The sequence below is a fragment of the Haliotis asinina genome, chromosome 3 (assembly GCF_037392515.1).
Source record: "Haliotis asinina isolate JCU_RB_2024 chromosome 3, JCU_Hal_asi_v2, whole genome shotgun sequence".
Taxonomy (NCBI): domain Eukaryota; kingdom Metazoa; phylum Mollusca; class Gastropoda; order Lepetellida; family Haliotidae; genus Haliotis; species Haliotis asinina.
This window is the reverse complement of record NC_090282.1, coordinates 45,822,357-45,843,068: the sequence shown is the minus strand read 5'-3', so window position 1 is coordinate 45,843,068 and position 20,712 is coordinate 45,822,357. Positions and strand designations below refer to the sequence as shown.

Here is a 20,712-nt window from a genome sequence, read left to right as displayed (position 1 = left end):
CTACTGCATAAATGTACCACCTTCCTACAATGTAAAGAAGAAGGTCTCTACCCAAACGTAACTGACAACAAAGTATAAAACGTGTGTGGACTATATGTGATTGCTGTGTAGATGTACCTGCTGTTTGTCCAGCTTGCTCTGCATGTCTTTACACCTCTCCTCCAGCTTGTGTTTGGCGTTCTGCCATACCTCCAGTTCCCGCCGCATCTCCTTTCTGCACTCCTTGGCTCGGACTACAACATGACCAATGTACTATAGCATATGCCACCACTGGACTGGAACTGGTTATTGTCAGATACCTTAGTGCCCATTGGGGCTTGATCAACGATTTGGTCATCCTGTGTATACGGTGCCTGTGGGGAAGCTTAACTTCATGTAACATCCTTTTGCTTTCATAGCAAAATCCATGAATTTATCCAGTGCACATTTACAGTCCCCAAATAGATATTATAAAGTTATGTAGGTGATTCTGAATAGTCTGATATTCTTACTATTGCACGTCGATGGTACCCGCCATAACCTTAGTATAACGATGAAAGTGGCGGCTTCCAGGAGAGGCAACTCTTCCTGCTCCACCGTGAACACGACCTCCAGGGCAAATGTCCCAAGTACGATGAGAGCGTCTGCAACCTGTAGTGACAAGGTGGAGTGTATTTTTAATGTTGTGTACAGGTCACCAACATATGTTTCATGCAGAGACGTAGAACATGGGATTTGGTGAAGAATTTCTACTTTGTGCAGGGACGAGTTACTTTATTTAAACAAGTATCAGCGAAATGAAAAGAGAAACGTCATAGGATGAACTTATTTTACCACAAACTGGATACTTAATACATTTCCACACGTCGCACCAACTAAGTGAAAATGAACCAATTGTCATATACCAAGGATACAAAAATAAACTGTCCACTATACAAAACAAGGTTGTTTTCGGTGTCTCCATTTTGCCCAAAAATACAAAATGGAGCATTTATTCATATGAAATGACGAATTAAAATCACAAGGCAGATCCTATTTTGGTCAGGTCATTACTTCTGGAAGGTAAGTACTTTCAAGTGCAGTTATCTCCCTTACTCTACTACGTATGGTTTTCTATAAATATACTAGCGGGAGAACTAACCTGTGCACCGTAAAAAGTCACATTAATATATACCTGCCTTGAAGTATTCAGAATCATGTATTGTAATTACATCTACATACACTTTGTCATGATTACCATTGACTTAGCTGCTATACATGAAGATGCAGCCTAGCCTTTCATGCCTTGAATCTAATTGGCTAAAAATGAAGTGAAGAGTTCAAGAGCTGTTACTAGATTTCGAGGGCACCACACCCCATCATCCAAGTATGCCTGATTGCCCATTTTATTGCAGCACGTCATCGAACTGCACACGTGGCATGATATAATAGAACATGAGGCTGTCCTCTTCGCAGAGTCCAAGCTGTTTCATTAGTAGTGATTGGAATGAGTGTGTCTATTAACGCGGGACGGAATAGCACCCCAACTCGTGCATCGTTCAACGTTCTGCATTCGGTGGTGTCAGTGTAACTGTGTAGGGTTCCTTACTTCCCATCACACGACCCCTTCAATAATCATCGAAAGCAATTCGAGTGGTGAACGATATACTTCACGTCCAAAGGCCTCTTTTGGTCCATCGTTTTTTCCAAACACTAGGTCTTCCGTTTCCCCATTCCCTAGGTCTGCCGTATCCCCATTCCCAAAGTCCATCGTTTCCCCATTCCCAAGGTCAACCGTTTCCTCATTACCTAGGTCCATTGTTTCCCCATTCACAAAGTCCATCGTTTCCCCATTCCCAAGGTCAACCGTTTCCCCATTCCCAAAGTCCATCGTTTCCCCATTCCCTAGGTCAACCGTTTCCCCATTCCCAAGGTCAACCGTTTCCCCATTCCCAAAGTCCATCGTTTCCCCATTCCCTAGGTCAACCGTTTCCCCATTCCCAAGGTCAACCGTTTCCCCATTCCCAAAGTCCATCGTTTCCCCTTTCCCTAGGTCAACCGTTTCCCCATTCCCAAGGTCAACCGTTTCCCCATTCCCAAAGTCCATCGTTTCCCCATTCCCTAGGTCAACCGTTTCCTCATTACCAAGGTCCATCGTTTCCCCATTCACAAAGTCCATCGTTTCCCCATTCCCTAGGTCTGTTCTTTCCTCATTCCCTAAGTCTACCGATTCCCCATTCCCAAGATCTACCGCTTCCTCATTCCTTAGGACTATCATTTCAAAATTCCCTAGGTCTATCATTTCTCAATTCCTAGAACCATCGTTTCCCCATTCACAAAGTCTACCGTTTACCCATTCCAAAGGTCTATCGTTTCCCCATTCTCAAGGTCCATCATTTTCGTATTTCCTAGATCCATTGTTTCCCCATTCCGTATGTCTACCATTTCCCCATTCCCTAGGTCCATCGTTTCCCCATTCCCAAGCTCTACCACTTCCTCATTCCTATCATTCCAACATTCCCTAGATCTATCATTCCCTCATTCCCCAGAACTATAGTTTCCCTATTCCCAAGGTCTACCGTTTACCCATTCCCAAGGTCTATCGTTTCCCCATTCCCAATGTTCATCGTTTCCCCAATCCCTAGGTATGTTGTTTCCTCATTCCCTAGATGTATCGCTTCCCCATTCCCAAGGTCCATCATTTTCCTATTCCCTAGGTCTTCCGTTTCCCTGTTCCCTGGTCCATCGTTTCCCCATTCCCAAAGTCTACCATTTCCTCATTCCCTAGATCCATCATTTCCCCATTCACTAGGTCCATCAATTCCCAATTCCCAAGGTCCATCGTTTTCCTATTTCCTAGGTCCATTGTTTCCCCATTCCCTAGGTCTATCATTTCCCCATTCCCTAGATCCATCGTTTTCCCATTCCCCAAGTCTACCATTTCTCCATTCCAAGGTCTACCCTTTCCCCATTCCCTAAAGCCATCGTTTCCCTATTCCCCAAGTCTACCATTTCTCCATCCCAAGGTCTACCCTTTCCCCATTCCCTAGGTCCATCGTTTCCTCATTCCCAAGGTCCATCGTTTCCCTAGATCTGTCGCCCGCAAGTAAATGTGTGGAAAGAATTCAAACGTCGTTGACGCCGACTTAAAACCACACCAATGACTTTCGTTCAGCTGCGACAGAATAATAAAGCCACACAAACATTGTCACTAAGGTGACATGATCCCCCACGGCAAATTACCAATCAAATTACAAACTAAACGTAATGAAGGTGGTAGTTTAAGATGAAGTTAAATGACCAACACAAACATGACCAGTCAGTTTCTCTTGACATGTTGCTCTGTAGTTGCTCAAACACACAAACATTTTCATTTTCACTTTGACCTTGACATGAATGTCATGGTGCATGAAAAATGCCAAAATAGTAATAAGTGGTTAGAGAAGTCTTGAAAGTCTGTGAAGAAAATCCAGTGAACCATTCTTGAGATATCTCGCTGACAAACTAAACATGCAGTTTATCACGTTGAAACCATCAACGTATCGCTGTGACATCTAAAATCAAGTGAAGGTCACCAAACTCAGCTGGGCCCTGTGCTTCCCTACATAAAGTTTGATGACATATATGAAGAAAATCCTGTGAAATGTTCTTGAGATATCTTGCTGACAGTCTGAACATGCAATTTAACATGCTGAAATCTTCCAAGTGTCGCTGTGACCTTGGAAATTATGTCAACGTCATCAAACTTGCGCCTTCCTCTGATGAAGCTTGGTATCAAATACGAAGAAAATCCAGTGAAGGTTTTTGAGATATCCCTTGTGACCTTGAAATGAAACTTGACTGGAAACGTTTTTTACTGTGATGAATCTAGATACACACTGTGAAAGGAATGTAGGCAACGGTTCTTAAGATAGTCCAGTTCGTACGGACGTTCGGGCGAAGAGAGCCGAATACAATAGTACCCGTTGCTCGGCGGGGGATAAATATAGAATGATATCTCGTCAACCACATGTCACTTCTAATGATGGTAATATCCAAGAACTGGCAACTGACTCTTCGCCAATATGTGGACGAGATGACGTGTATAAACTGTCATGATTCATGCTTTATGAACATTAACATGCTGCTCTGTTGCCAAATTGTTCATGTTCATTAATGTTTCCAGTGACAGAGTGATTCACAAGAGTGTTTCAACACATAATATACATCAATATTTACATCCATTATCAGGCAGGAGAAATATGGTCTACAGAAAGTCATGACTGGTGCATTCAGGTCGGGACTGATATAATTTGACAAGGTTATGTCAACATACCTGGAAGATTTTCAAGAAGAATGACTTCCCTTTGGCAAGGATTTTTAACATCATCTGAAACAAATGACATTTATTCATCAGTATCGCTCAGTCGATGCGCACATGATTATATGTGCCACCTGCAAACACAAACAGGGAATGTATTTTAACATAAATATTACAAAATTCAATATATATGTGTGTGAATGTACGTGCGTGCGTGTTTTTTTGTATGTGCCCCAAAACTCCAAACGTGCGTGTGTGTTTTCGTGTATGTACCCCCAAAACTTTCGAAATCATCATTTCTTGGGTTACCAAGATGGGTCCAATATTTTAATCTGAGAAACACCACCAACGCTTACTTTTCTCTCGTTATGCGCTCTCACTTATGTCCGCTATTACTTATTGAACAAGGACTCACCTCTACGAGGAACACGGCGGCTATGACAAGACTGATGTAATGAAAGACTAGATGTGCTGTCTGCAAAGGATGTTCCGACACCCCACCCCCTGGGTCTATTGGATTCCCTACGGTGCTGGTGTTAGGGTCACTGACGTCTATCCGAGATGTGTTGCGTGTGATGCCTCCGTTCATTCCGTTCCCACCACTGCCATCGCTAGTATTTTGGGGAACTGAAAACACCAGGAACACGTTAGCCTAACATCTACCCGAATGTACAGGCAGATCACCTTCTGCGTTGTATTAACCTCCGTTGGAAGCGCAACGCTCTGTTATAGTCTGACCGACGTCATGACATGTTGACGCGTCCTTTCAGTAACAGTAATCAGTATTAATTACACACCATGATGAAAAGGATCTTAATCAGATGTAGTAGTGCAGAAAATAATCCAATTACTCATCAAACAAGTACTAGTTGTAACTTAAATCACATTAAATTTACCTAGATTTCGTTGCAACAAAACAAACACGAATATCTGACTCAAGTATCAAAAGTGTCGACTGACCAAGCAAAGCTAAAAATAATCTAAGGTTATCAACGGGGAAAACAAAGTTGTAAATGAACATGTCTAAAGTTGATACAGATTGTTAAGAGTCCCATTAGTTTAAAATCATCTGGCCTCTCAATGCTGAACTCTCATTTAAGATCAGAGCGTTGCACATAATTCCAGTTGAACATCTTGTAGCTGTGGTAAGAGCGTAAGGTAACAAACATATGTGGTGAAACGCAGATGCAAAATTAGTTGTAAAATAACCTCCTCAACAAAGACACGCATAGGTAGTATTTTTCTATGTAACTTTTCGAATTTGAATCATTGGTGTCTATGTAATCAGTATATCTATGGTGCACGCTGGGTCCGAGTTTGAATCCATTGTCAGTGAGGACAACACGACAAAACGCAACAAAATCTATTTTCCTGAATAAAAGCAGACGGTGAATAAATTGTGAACGGGAAGAAATTCATGCATTTCCTTTTGCAGGCACATTTCATGCATCATTTCCAATAAAAGTCGGCGGGTCGCAATGCTCTTCCGACAGTTGACAACCTTAAATTTAAGAATGAAGATTTTATGGATATCAACTTCTTTATATGAGAACACAACGTTTCGGAGTTAATGCTAAACTTTGTGTTCTCATATAAAGAAGTTGATATCCATAGAATCTTCATTCGTATGCATTTCACTTCTAAATGCCCTTCAAAGACTTAACCTTAAATTTGGTGTTTAAGTTTTGCCTAGACTTACTGAGGCTCAGCGCAACAAAGCGATTGGTTATTTGGAGGCTGGGGAGTCTCAATCTCCGATTGCAAGGCAACTGAATGTCCCGCAGAGTACCAAAGCAAGACATTCGCATTGCTACAAGCAGCAAGGGTCAACACCTGATCGCCCTAGGTCAGGTCGACCCCATGTGACAACATCTGCTCAGGACAGGTTTATTCGGGTTCGACATTTGCGGAACAGGTTCACCACAGCATTCTCCACAACATCGGTAGTGCCAGGACTCAGAACAATTTCTGATCAGATTTTGACGAACCGTTTACGTGAGCCTGGTATTCGTTCCAGAAGACTGTTGCTAGGACTTGTCCTTACACGTCAACATTGCCAACAACACAGACAGTGGTGTCGCCAACGTCTCCCACAGCCATTGCAAATGTTATCTTCAGTGATGAGTCACTTTACATGCTGCGACGTCCCGACGGAAGAGCACGTGTATATCGATGTCGTAACGAATGCAAATTGTGTACAGGAAGTGGACAGATTTTGAGGTAACAGTGTCATTGTTTCGGCTGGTTTCATACAGTGGCTGGGCAGATCTCATTCAGGTCCAGGGCAATTTGACAGCTCGACGTTACCGTGATGAAATCATCAGGCCTCATGTCCTTCCTTTCATGAACCGCCAGAACGCCATGTCATTTTACAGCATGATAACGCTCGGCCGCATACAGCAAGAATAACCAGGGATTCCCTTGCCCATAACAGCGTTCAGGTTCTTGATTGGCGCTTACGATCACCGGATTTGTGGGACGAATTGGATCGTCATGTGCGCCAGCGTGACCCTTAGCCACAGACTTTACCTGCTCTGCTTGTGGCCTTGAGGAAAGAGTACCAACTCTTTCCCAGGCACTTCATTCGGAGTCTGGTCCATTCTATGGGACGCCGATGCCAAGCAACCATTTATGGTAATGGTGGCCACACACGATACTGACTGCTCTGCAACCTAGACCTTGGAACACTTGTCATTTGTGAGGTACCGTTTCTTGCAGCATTGGACTGTTAATGTTCATTCAGGCTTTCTTCATGACTGCCCTGTATTACTGAACCTTAAGTGTATAAACTAATAACAATTTCAGCCATGCGTTTCTCTTTTGAGTAGTATACTAATTGCCACAGATAAAACCGTTTTGGTTTCTTAAAAATCAAATACACTACAAAATGTGCTGATAAAGGTATGGCTGGTGACGTGTAGTGGTATGACTTAGGTGTGAATGATCGAATGATTGAGGTTATGAATGAGGGAATGAATGAAGGAATGAATTATGGAATGACTGAGGGTACGAATGATAGAATGAATCATACACTGGGAACAGCCGAAGGTGTGACTCATGGGATGACAGAAGGTGTAAATGAGGGAATGAATGATGGAATTACTAAAGGTGTGAATGATGGTATGATTAAATGTATGAATTATGGAATCCACGAGGCTATGAATGAAGGAATGAATGAAATAATGAATTATGAATTACTGAAGGGATGAAGCATGGAATGACTGAATGTATGAATGATGGATCGAATGACTGAAGGAATGAATGAATGAAGGGTGTGTATGATGGGGTGACTGAAGATATGAATGAGGGAATGAATGAAGGTATGCATGATAGAATGAAAGAAGATATGAATGAGGGAATGAATGAAGGTATGCATGATAGAATGAAAGAAGATATGAATGAATGAAGGTATGCATGATAGAATGAAAGAAGATATGAATGAATGAAGGTATGAATGATGGAATGGCTGCAGGTATGGATGCTGACGTGTGATGTTAACAAATAAGGTATGAATGATGGCGTGCGATGGTATGAAGGAGGTATTAGGAATAGTTTGGCTTTGTGACTGAGAAGTTGTATTATGTTGGATGATGATAGTATGGATAAGGGTTCATCGTAGCGTTAATGAAGGTACGGATGTCAGCATGTGAAGGTTTGTAATGGTACATATTATGAATAGCAGGGGAATGGATGACAATACAAATCATGTATGTAAGTTATGGGTGAGGTGTCAAACGCGGGATTCAACGTTACAGTGTACACGTATGTTTGGAGATGTAAAACAGATTCCATATGTAAAACAGATTCCACTTATATGTCTCACCTTGTACAATGTGGAGGTTAATGAGCAGTTCCCCTGTTATGGCAAGCACGGAGACAAGTGTCAGAGTTATGATGCAGCTCTCAATATGGACACTGTACAACCCCTCCCGGAGTCGAGCCATGCATCCACCCCTGCAATAGATCAGATTACTTTTAGCTTGGGTGCTAAGCTGAATGCACCAACTGTCGGGCATGAAGTTGAAATAATTCCGGCATTTGATTGCAGGATCGCACAAGTAGAATTACATTGTCAAAGTAGTGACGATATCATTGTAAGTGAGTATGTTTATATTCCAGCCTTGTCACCAGACATATTCGTCTCTCTTGTATGCATTTTTAGAACCCAACGAACGCATTAACTACTGGGCTAATGTAACCGCCCCTCTATGATATAATACATACGGTAAGGACAGACCGGGATATACTAGACATATGTATACAGGTGTTAAAATAACAAAATCACGACGTGGGTTCTAGCAACGCTTCAGCCATAATTCTATAATAACTCCTTTCGTTACATTCTAAACGTATTTACCTGAAACATTCGGTCCCCAAACTTAAAAATCGCCATTTGTAAAAATACTTTTGAAGATTCCGTCTGTAGGGTGAAATAGAAAACAAAAGGAAAGAAAACATTTTGGTATTCTGTGGCGCATGCGGGAAGATACCTTCATTCTAATCGACATTTTGGTCATTTTTTATCTTCGAACTAGTACAAAAATACGTGTGTGTGCGTTTTATGAAACACGTATGATCTTAACACCCTCATGTAGCTGTGGAAATGACAGCTTATACTAAACTTTAGTCACAGATATGTACAACAGGACATGACTACAAACTGCCGACATATTTGTAGTGTCTCATGTTATCATCATTCGTGTTATCTCCGGTTCATGTGGGCTTTAATCAGGAGATTTCAATTAGCTACACCCTCCTACTTCCCGGTGTTATGTCTGTCGGTATAGTTATTTTTGGCAGGCTTATAGTGAGCTAAGGGTGGCCGTGTCGTCCGAGGAGTTCCATAGACATGTCAGGACGTAACAATTATAACATCATGCCGAGTAAGCCATGGTTATAATTCCTGATACATGAGCACCATACCAACGTTCCTGATAAACATGAAGGGCCTGAACCAATTCCGGCGTTCCTCCATCATTTAAGGGGGGTCCAAGTCTGTAGACTATTTCTAGCATAGGTGAAAACTTTGTAACCATATTGGTTTCATATGTCACAAATGGTTGTACTATGTGGTTACATTAATCATTCACTGCTTGACGTACATATGAAAGCGTATTTGAATGAAAGGATGAGCAGCGTATATATCAAATAACTAGAAACAAAGGTTCTCGAAATGCAAAATGACTTATGGTTCGCACCATTAAAACCGACATACAGTTCAAAGTGACGCGTTCAGCCATGAGGGTTTTATAATAGTGGTATCGAATATCAGCATGGTGTTGATCTGCCAAACACTGTTTCTGGCACACCCGTATTGAACCTTCACTCTCCCTGGCTCTACACCTGTATTTCCACCTACGATAACAACACACATATCTACTCACCCCATTCCACATTTTTCATATTCAGTCATGGCTCTTCAGCCTATCATGACCAAAGCACTTGTAACACAGGCATATGCAGCGCATGTTTAATACTAACGCCGTAACTCAATCTATCTGCAACAACCGACAAGCTCAACTAGAACTGTTTTCCGCGTAAGGCGTTATCTTTCGGAGAAGGTGTTTTCAATTTAAGCAGGAATAAATCTGTATACAAAGCGTTCAACAACTGTGTACCCATGAGACTAACCTTGCCCTTCCTAGGCCACCTTCAACCGAGTCATTTACTACAGCATGCTATTGATATCAAATGTCTCACATTCTAATGTCGGGCTGACATTGCAATATGAATATGCTTTTTTGCGAGTGAAATTCATAATTAAACAAATCATTCAACAAATATCTAATTAAATTGATATGTAGGTCACTTTATGACTCATGAAGCAATGGAAATAAACATGTACACTGAACTCGTTACAGACTAGCAGAACCATAGGGTTGGATGGGATTGTTTGTTGCCTTATTCCAGTTATGCGTTGCGGATATGGTGCTACGGGGATTGATATCATGAGGAACATCCGACGTGAGATGACATGCAGACAACCCGGCTACCGATCGAGTCCGACCATTCATTTTATCGACCCATACAAGCCTGTGTTGCCGTTCGTAAAGCAGTCAGCAGTTTAACATGACAATCATGATAGCGACTTAAAACGACAGCGCTCAACAAAGTTCAACACTTCCCAAGAAAACGTGCAGTTTGAGAGAATACAAGCGCATGGTTACAAACTTTGGACGTGATATAAATTATTGTAAACAAACAGAATGAATTTAGCGTATTCCAAATATTTCACTGCATTTCGTACAGAAATGGCTTATGAGTTAGCATAGTCAGAATTGCGCAATAAGCCATGTTGAAAATTTGGACTTACAAGTTTTGAAAGAATTCAGGTGCAATCATTTTGTATAACAATCAAGGGGTTTAGAGTGTTATGAAACGCATTTCTAGAGGTCACATTTGGTTGATAATTAACAATTTCTTTAAAAAAAGAACACATATTTTGAGCACTTCTACTTATTTGTAACTACACTTGTACTAAATCACCAACAGGGTTTTCAATACGGATGGCGTTGCTTTCATGTTAACATGTTAAATAACGAATGACCTGCCGAACACATTCGGTTGTCATTCACTGGATTGTGAAATTTCAGCTTCATCGTTTCAATGATCTTTACGAAGCACAAGGCACGTCACACAGCAACGCGGCTGACCCATGTTAGAGCGGCTGTGCACTACTGGACACATATACACTGCGTGGTGGTCGCAGGAGGATGCTGCTACCAGAAATGTTGCTGTTTCCAAATACTCAGTTACAGTTAAAGAAGGTATACACCAGCGAAGGTATTACGGAAGTAAAGATGTCACTGTACCTTCCTGCGCAGCCTCTGGTCGATCAGCTCATCTATGTTAACCGTTTACTTACAGCTGCAGGCTGTCGAGTATTTGCTAAGTAGGTGAAGGTATGCAAAGTGGACGACAGGACACCCATGAGCACAAACTTATATATATAGATCACTTCATCTCTTTCCTTTCACCGATCTTTGTGTTAGTCTGAACATAACTGTATCTGCTCGTTTACAGAAGGATCCTGACACCTTAATTCCATAGTCGGTCGGCACGCACAGGTGCCACCTTACCTTTCTTTCTCTGCATCAACTATCGTAATATCCAAAGATTGAAATTTTCCCATTCTGAAGACCACAACTAGGGTTCTCCATCCACTGGACCAGTCATTTGATACCCAGTCTCAGTACCTATTTACGTTACACATTTCAGCGCTTGGTCCGCCCCGTGTGAGACATCAATAGTTACGCCTGGTACTCCACAATGAAACTGCCTGACCAATCGATTCCAAAAGCCCTGAGCAACCCTCACCTTGGTAAAGCGACACGTGACGTATATCGGCCGTCACAAAGAAGCTTCTGTTTGGTTTTATGTTCACCTTTCGTTCAGGGTTTATGCCAAAATTGCGCAAAGGTCAACACCAGTGTACATGCACAAGGCGGCGAGACAGGAACTTGACCTATCGCTCACCCTAGATCATATTCCGTAGTCATCATGGGAGGAGAACTAATTTACCTTTGTGGGGTGAAACTCAACAGTGACCTCTAGGTTCGGTAATGAGATATGACGTGAAGCGATACCTGTGTTCAGGACAATGATAAGAAACGCCAATCTTCATTTGGGATGTTATAACTTAATGTTAACTAGAATAACACCAGAAGTCAAGCCCAGCAGCAATTACAATATACACCACAGATGACTAATGCACATATGACCTAAAATAATTAAAGTTGAATACAAAAGGGCAACTTCACGAGTATTTGTACATGTACTAGGCGTGTCTAACCTTAGCTGATACATAATCAGTCAGGTGACAAGTACTACTGAATAGATATGAAACATGACCATAGAAGAAATGACAAAAAATGAAACTAGGCGAATGATAAGCGTAAACGTATGGTAAAAACACTCCCCTGTAGCAAACCTGTTTCCGCTAAACCCGAATGTATATAACTGTGTTATTTAGTGAATGTCCATAACCATGGATCGTCTTGTTAACTGCTACCGACATGTCCACATCTCCCTTTCAGTCTGTTGCACACTTAACTGAACGAGCAGGAGGCAGCAGGTATGACCAGACGGTGTCACACCTATGTCACATCACTCAGTCACGACATATATATCCTACAATGACGCTCTCTGAGATGTGTGTGTCGTCTACAATATGTATGAGCTATGACATCTCGCTTGACCGATATCCGTGTGTATTGACAGTTTCAGGAATTACTGCCATCACGTTATTTCGTCTACAGAACACGCTTCTTCGAGGCCATTTCGGTCTCCAGTGTTTAATGTTACACATCCAAGGGGTAAGAAAAAAATAGCACGGTGACTATTGTGCTTAATGTGAAGTGTATTCACTAAAACAACTCGGAACACAATTTATGCTTGTATTTAACAGTCAGCATACTGAGAGATTATCATTACTTTCCAGATTTAAAAACCATGACTTGTTTATTGTGTCAGACAGACAGACAGACAGACAGACACTCCTCCAGGCACTGACAGACACTCCTCCAGGCAATCGAGATTTACACCGTACGTAACCAAATTATCAATATAACGGCCCGTGTTGTATTTGACTGCAGGAAATGGTCCTGTATAACATACACAATCAGCACAACTACCCTCACATGCTTTGTAATCTGCCAACATCGTGGAAGTATGGATCCAAATCTTGAGACTAAATGGTGCATTATCTGCTAACGTTTTTGTATATCATTGGCGACGTAATCTGGTCTACAGCAGTGTGTTTTGAAAATTTGACACCATCAGCCGTGTTTCTAGCAATCAGCAATGAAGAAGTAGATCTGTACCAGAGACCAAACTGACATAACGTAATCAACAATATTAATGAAATCTGGACAGTTAAATCAAGGTAACATCTTACCTGAAGTAGACTATTATCCATAGTACAATTGTTTTAAACCTCATCGAGCTGTACATACGGTGAGCCATGGCTGCACATGAAGCCAAATGAGCTATTACCAGGACTGCAAAAGCCTTTTAACAAACCTTGCAGCATATTGTATACAATTCAGAACTCAAGCTTAGAGGCTGGTGTATTATCCAGGGATTTTAAGAGCTTTAAATCCGGAAGAACGAGGAACCACTGCCAAACTGTATCCGGTGACCGTTACTGCTTGCCTTAGTCTTCCGGGTAATCGAGAGCCAAAATAAACAGGTGAGTTTGTGTGCACTTCAAAACCTGCTGCTGTTCAAAGATTGTGTGTTACTCATCTCCATCGAAGGTTATTTGAAATCGAATAGATAACAGATGACAGCATGTATTTGTATTTGAAAAAAACACCTAGATTGATCATGTTGGTCGGATGAGACGCCACTGGTCATCTTCTTTGTCTCTCCTCCCTTTACTGTTCCAGAGAAGATGGAACTACTCATTACAGTGAAGATAGCACTTTGGCATTGGTCTGAATTAATTCATCTTAAAGGCATAATAGTGAAAATATTAAAACGAGGTAAACTGATAATAAATATGACATAAATGTATTATAGCATGTTAACACAGTTGTTCAATATACTATCAAACGTGCAGGGACAGTACAATTGCATACAACCACTTACAGCACATATGTAAGATATTCGGCTTTATGCCTTAACGTGTTGTAAAGACTAATGGGGGAAATCTTCCATAGAATAAACATGTTGATTTTAAACAGAAAACTGAGATGTTCAGTACGTAAAAACAGTTCAAAACAATGGTCATCGTCTTTTCACATATGTGTATGTCCCACACTCTCAAGGAGGGATTCTTCCATAGGGCTTTCCATATAGTAGATACGTTGTCAAAGAGGTAAAAACCATATACTCTTGTTAACTGGTATAGAAATGTCATAGAAATTAATAAGGAATGCGATTACCTTCAAAACATAACATTCTGTTTCAGGTATAGAATTGTTCCCTCCACGAAAGTATTTCTTCACGTGATTTGATCACTTTAAAGCAACGTAGACATACTCGCACACGTGCAGCAGTGCGTATCTCCAGGCCATAACGGCTATTGTTTCAAATAATATCTACCAAATATTTATCCTCAAATGTTACTCTTCGCTCAGCAAAGCAAAACATGCCTTGTGTTGTGACTCTAAATATTGAAAGTGTAAAACGTTGGTGCTTTTTATGGAAGACGCATTCGCAGACCTTAGCACAAACGATCTCCTATTGGCAACAGACGTTACACCAAGCCTTGGCATAAATGACCACATTCTGTTCATGATTTCTAATGTAAAAGTTCCCAAAGTAAACAGCAGGTACCTGGGCCCCTTATCGACAGCCTGGGCTTGCACAATCCGGGAGAACTGTTAGGCAGGTGTTGCAGGGGCATGGTGTATGTCAAGGTTGTGTAGCCAGTCCACAGACCCGTGTTGTTTATTCATACAGTCAACACAATCGACAAGTTGGTTCAGGGTTTAAGTCCTGAGTTAACTCCTTAATGACATTTTGAAACAGCTTTGAAGTTACACGTATGTGTAGTTTTCTTTCTTTTTGCATTATGTTTACATTTAAACACACATACAAACACTGCTGTTGTCTTTGTTGCACAAAAAGAAATAATAAAAAGAAAAATTAAGTCTACAGATCAGTCTTGTTATTGAAGTAATGATACTATATCTCCCTGTGGTTACTGGCATTCAAAGTAACAACAATGGGTTTGTAATTTTTGGAAGAAAAAACAAAGAAATACTCCCCAAAAACAGGCAGTCAACAAACAATCCTTGAAGAGTATTGGCACGTTGATTTCAAAACCGTGCAGCTATTATGTGTTTTTCCTTATAACACACTGTGTGTGCGCACACATGAGAAAAGTTTGTTAGTACTAATTGGAATTGTCACATCAGGGTCTGTATTTAACGTGCCTATCGATCTAGCAATCACGTCTGAAGATACTTTGTTTGGGGTCGAAATATTTCAGGAATTGTCAAACATTCGATACCACGATCTCCGTACATAAATTCTCAAAACAGAAGTCATTATGGACACGGAACCGCATTAAAAGACTGTGTCTTATAGAGTTATTTAATGACGAACAGCTGAATTTTCGTTCTTTTTATACATAGAGTAGTCTCAGTGTCGAACATTGTGAAGTGATGAAGGTTCTCATGTGGGAGGTTTGCAAGTGCAGATGAGACATGTGATGCACGACTGCTGTGTGATGGCCACCTTAATACCACCAGGAATGTCCACTGATTCCTTTGGAGACAACCTGGTTCTACTTGACAAAAGCATGGCCCACATTCCCAGAAGGATCTATTGGTATTACATGGTATTAGCGGAGGTAGTCTGCCTGGTGCATTCTGAAGGAGTCATCTCACGGCTGACAATCACCTGTCTTCATCAGACAGCTATAACTGTACCATCCTATTGCTCTGACGATTAGCGGCGACAAAATATGCAGTTTTAGCATAACGAATCTAACAATGTCAGATAACTTTAAATTTCATTTTCCTTAACCCTGTTGGAAATAACAATAATGGTAGTTGTACTACAAGGTGAAAGGGCTATTTCTGGCTCCAATGGACATTAGTAAACATCTATCTGCTTAATATGTCGGGGGCGCAGGGAACCTTTTTATTCAGTTCTTCTTACGAGTTATAAAGGCTCAACGTTATTTATGCACTGGATCCATTCACAAGCTTCAGTGAATACCTGTAAGAACAAATATTCCATTTCCGGCCACAGCGGTGACCTAAGTGCTAGTGTGTACTTATAGGATATTAAACGAGGTACATAAACCTGATATGAAAGGGGAACGAGTTTTGTATCCTATTTAATATGCACGTTCTAAAAAATGAAATTATCGTTAAAATAAAGAAATATTTTGCTTTCCTATATAGAACCATGTAATTCATCATATGGTGATTGGAATGTCAACCGCTTCACTCAAGGAAAACGTACGCTGCGTAGAGGCAATGTATTTCCTATACGGCGCCTAATCACAAGAAAATAAACAAATTAGCACAGAATCAAACCATAATCAAAATTTAAATCTTTTCAGTTCAGGATTTGTTTTCAAAAGCAGTAATGTAATTCATCAAAACACTTGTGAACTTGACTACGTGACCTATATTTTGCCTGAACGTTAGTCGGCCATCACTGTCGGGCTAGTCGTCATGTTGAGAAGTGTTCACAAAAAAGAAGATTATAGGGAGCATTTAATTAGGATGGGCAAACTCAACAGCAAAGATGAATGTAAATAATAGGGAACTGTATGTCTCAAATAGTTGAGCTTAATGTTCTTCATCGGAGGACGAGTTACTGTAAATAATTGCGCAGGATGCCAGTGACGCCTTCTCATCTCAGCTTAGAATTCCCACTTGTCGACATTCGATGGTTATGTTGAAGACTCCACCGAAAATTGGGTCTGAAAGCATAGCCTACAGCCTCGAACGAAGACGATTTCAAGCCTATTGTGTTCAGATTCTGGGAAGTGCTTTTCACCCCTACATAAGAAACCACGGAGGCATGGCAGTGACAATATGTTTGTGCGGGAGAAAATCATGAATGGAATGAGTGATGAAAGTAGTACCAGTAATGTCAAAGTTCACGTATAAGCCAATCAAATCACTCGAAGGTGTTATGACTCATATGTGTCACAACACTTTGTTATGAAACACCTTTACGAAGTACCACGTGGGTAATAATTACTTATACATTCGAAGCACAATATCCAGTACGTACTTACTTATACATTTCCAGCACGATATCTTGTACGTACCCTAGGGGAACACCACGAATACTGAAACGGAAATCACATGTGACTTCATCTGAAGATAGTTTGACTACTCTATGGACAATATTAGTAGAGCCACTGTGAAACGCTTGAGAAACCAAAACAGTTGTTTATGTAAATAATAAAGAGGAAGCACTATTTAATAGTCCAGGAAATTCTAGCATTTGAATGGTAGAATGGGTATTTTTGGCAAGTAAGACTCTGTGTCGGATAGGACTTTCCAATCTGTTGTTATCTGGTGGACCACAATATCTGATAATTTGTTTAGTGGCAAGTTCTCCTCTACTGTACGAATTTGAATAACGCAGTTTTGCCATTCTCACCTGAAATAGCAACGCCGTATTAGAAGATATTTCTATTTAAACGCTATTACGAAATGTGATCGTGTTTATTGTTCTGTCAGTATTGAGTACATTATCGGCGCCTATTTTGCGGATACCATGCACTTGAGTAGTTTAACACAACGCATGGTGAACACATGCATTTGTGACCATTACACACTAACCATTGCACACTAATGTACCGACAAGGAAAAGTCAACTTGCTGGATAAACTACCCTTGAGAGACTTTAATAATGAGCATTTAACCATCTACAATCAAGCTTGCTTACATCATTGTGTAAGATCTGATCTGCTTTAACAATTCCTTACATTTTAAAATTGCTCAGGCTTTCATGACGATCTGTCCAAGACGATTTATTAATAGACTACGTGTATCACCTTGGTTACAAGTACACTGGAATGGCAGAATTGTATTGACGGTAGCCTGGCAACATTTCGAATCCATGAACAGGGATGACAAATACTCTCGAGATTGGCGTATCTTCTTACTGCCAAAAGCAGCTGTCGTTTGTCATACTAATGGATAGAATGTTCAACAACCAAAATATTGTTTTGACATACCCTTTGTCTGGTAAACATGATTACCTTTAACATATGAGATGTGATCTCGGGAAACGGAACAATTGATTTTAGTTGTTCAGTCAAGGCATATGATTCCTTAGTGTAACAAAAGACATGTTAAACTTTACAAATTCAGTGGCAGGTTCCGATGGATGTGTAAGTTAATTAATGTGAGTATTACATTAATCGCTTCTCCTTGGAGTATCGAGTAAAGTCCATTACATGTACTTGAAATTATACACGTACGGCATATAGTAGAACCTCGAAAGGTAACATTTCACAATGGAGCCCATTGTTTCATTTTCAATAGTGGCTCTACCTGCAACTTCTCAATTTCCCAAGTCTAAATAAATCAATATAACACGCATTCGTCGGAGTAATTATGTGTCTAAAACATTTGTAATTCGTGCGAAGCTCTATTTTCCTAGCTGTGAGAACAGTGAGATGGCAGTTTGGATTTATACATGTTGCAAAACATATTTAGACTGGACTCAAGCTTCAACTCAGCAGAAAATGTCTACACACAATGTAGTTCTACAGACAGTTTCACACGATTCGATTGGATCATATGTTAGATGCTTAAAAGAACCTATGATGGAACAGATGGAAGACCGAAAGGACACTTAGCTGCTTGACCGTCCTGGGGACAGTCCTTACCTCAACCTCCGTTTCCTAGGACACCCCATTAAAATGTATGGGTTAATTCTCATCTTGACATTGACTGCATCTCAGACAGATACCTGTGAAGAGACACTGTGGAAAACCACTGTAGCTTCTAAATCCATGTGAACTACGAGCTAATATAGAGATATGACTTTCTCACAATTACATGTCACAATCTACATTCTCAAACACCATACATATAATCATCAAGTAATTTCAGGTCGTAAACTGCGATGATTCACCGGAGAGGTAAAATGACAAAACACCTGCACCCGCCAGCCCCACAATGAGAGCGGTTAAACCTTCATTTTGTTGACCTACATACCTTATGAATTTGACCATCCATAAAGACCAGCAAGGTATGATAAACTGTTGAAGACAGAGGAAGTAAATTCCCCGCATAAATGTTTACACGATAAACAGACCATAGTCGAGAAGCAAATTGGAACAAGTGATAGTGTGACGGCCACTGGTGTCAGCATGCATGCATACAGCAGAGACTGCTGTCGGCAACTAACTGGGGGTTTCACAATACAGCAGATCTAGACGTCGGCTCCTTCCTGAGATTTTGTTTCTTATCCTTTTCCTGTTCTGGTCCGACGGTCATCCCATGGTGTTAATACTTCCGTGTATACCATTTAACTGAGGATGTTTACTGGAGATTACGACTTCGCAAACAATGGGCACCTCCAGTGTTTCTACATAGCTGGTATTCCTTGGGATGTACGTAACAAATATAAACTGCAAGAATAGCTGGGACAGATGGTATGTTGGCCTTGTCGGAAAGATTTAACGTGATCTATCTTTCCCTTTAAGTACAACCACTTACTATTCTATGTTTCCATCTCAAATGCACTCGAATACGCACAGCCCACATGCATGTGACATTATAACCATCTTATCATGGCTTGCCATGTGACGCTAGCGTTGAAAGTATGGGATGTGTTGTTAGCAGAAGTGTAATGACTGTCTGTTTATCTCCAGAATAATTGGCAATATAGATGTTTCCATAAACCATTGATGAAATTTGTAGACAAAAGCGTCAACCACCAACTAAAAGGTATACTTTCTGTGGAGCACCACTCGATAACTTCTGTGACACCATAATGACTGGGTTGGGTGGTATTCACCTCACGTGACCCCACTGGTAGATGAAGACAACAATGCATCGCGTCACGCATGGCCAGGTTAACAGTTTACCAACAACGCCCCCGTAATACCGCTGCCTCAGGCTACGATTGAACTAATGAACACATCTGACTGATGGGTGGCGAAATATCTCGTAATAACAGCAGAAGTTACGAAATCATTCTCTGCTTCGCTTGGTCATTGATCCTGGGAGCGTTTTTACAGATAACAAACGGGAAGATTTACAGGTCATGTGGCCATTTAATAGGAGATAAAACGTGTCAACAAATGTAGCACGAAATGAAAAAATAATGACTGTTGTGTATCGACTGTGTACGACAGGTGTGAATGGAGCATATGGACCATGAACTGGCCAGGGATTCATCTTACAGCTGAAACAATCGCGATACATGTTACAGTCGTACTCCAGCTATGTGTTGTTTTTGATGGTACATTGATTTCCGGCTGAACACCCTTTGTTGAACAGGTGGATGTTTGTGTATCAGTAGAGATGGTGCTTTCAACTTCATTGTATTTCCTTAAAATGCAACATTTGGGCACGGAGGTTTAATCACCTAGAAAGCATCAAAATGTAGAAAGGAAATGCTGGCTTCATAATGAAAGATGCGTGACGGACTATCAAACTTATGGTTACGCATGTTCCATGCCCTGGGATGTAAACATGTCACACCAACACGCATCGTAGACCTTGACACAGATAGTGCTTCAACAGTCATTTCAGATGACCACAGGCCATACCTAATCTGCACACATGATCACATTGACAACGTATCAGCCAGATAATCACGTCAATTATTGATATCATCTTTCATCGGCGGTTGCAGGATACCACCAGTCGCCCTCTGGTCCAACTATGCTTGGAATCCAGTCGTCTGGGACAGTAACAAGAAACAGTGTGTCCCTTTTCACAGCAAGAATGCAAGCTACAATAAGGCATTGTGACAGAATATGTCGCCAGCTGGTCAATATGCCTTTTATGGTA

The 20,712-nt window shown here is 40.9% G+C and overlaps 1 protein-coding gene across 9 annotated transcripts in view; it reads right to left on the bottom strand.

Moving 5' to 3' along the window:
* The window catches only part of LOC137278116 (uncharacterized), a 39,066-nt gene that overhangs the window by 2,468 nt on the left and 15,886 nt on the right, over positions 1 to 20,712 (bottom strand). For 5 of the 9 annotated variants that reach the window (XM_067810248.1, XM_067810243.1, XM_067810249.1 and 2 more), the window contains 5 exons: positions 8,082 to 8,212; positions 4,674 to 4,885; positions 4,274 to 4,327; positions 492 to 630; positions 118 to 233 (listed from right to left, as the gene is read on the bottom strand). In XM_067810248.1, the coding sequence (XP_067666349.1) occupies positions 118 to 233; positions 492 to 630; positions 4,274 to 4,327; positions 4,674 to 4,885; positions 8,082 to 8,212 (652 nt within the window). Of the gene's footprint in view, positions 1 to 117; positions 234 to 491; positions 631 to 4,273; positions 4,328 to 4,673; positions 4,886 to 8,081; positions 8,213 to 9,642; positions 9,792 to 11,337; positions 11,558 to 13,154; positions 13,260 to 16,967; positions 17,022 to 18,906; positions 18,939 to 20,712 lie in introns of those variants that run through there. The other 4 variants (XM_067810241.1, XM_067810244.1, XM_067810246.1 and 1 more) reach the window with 4 other exon arrangements.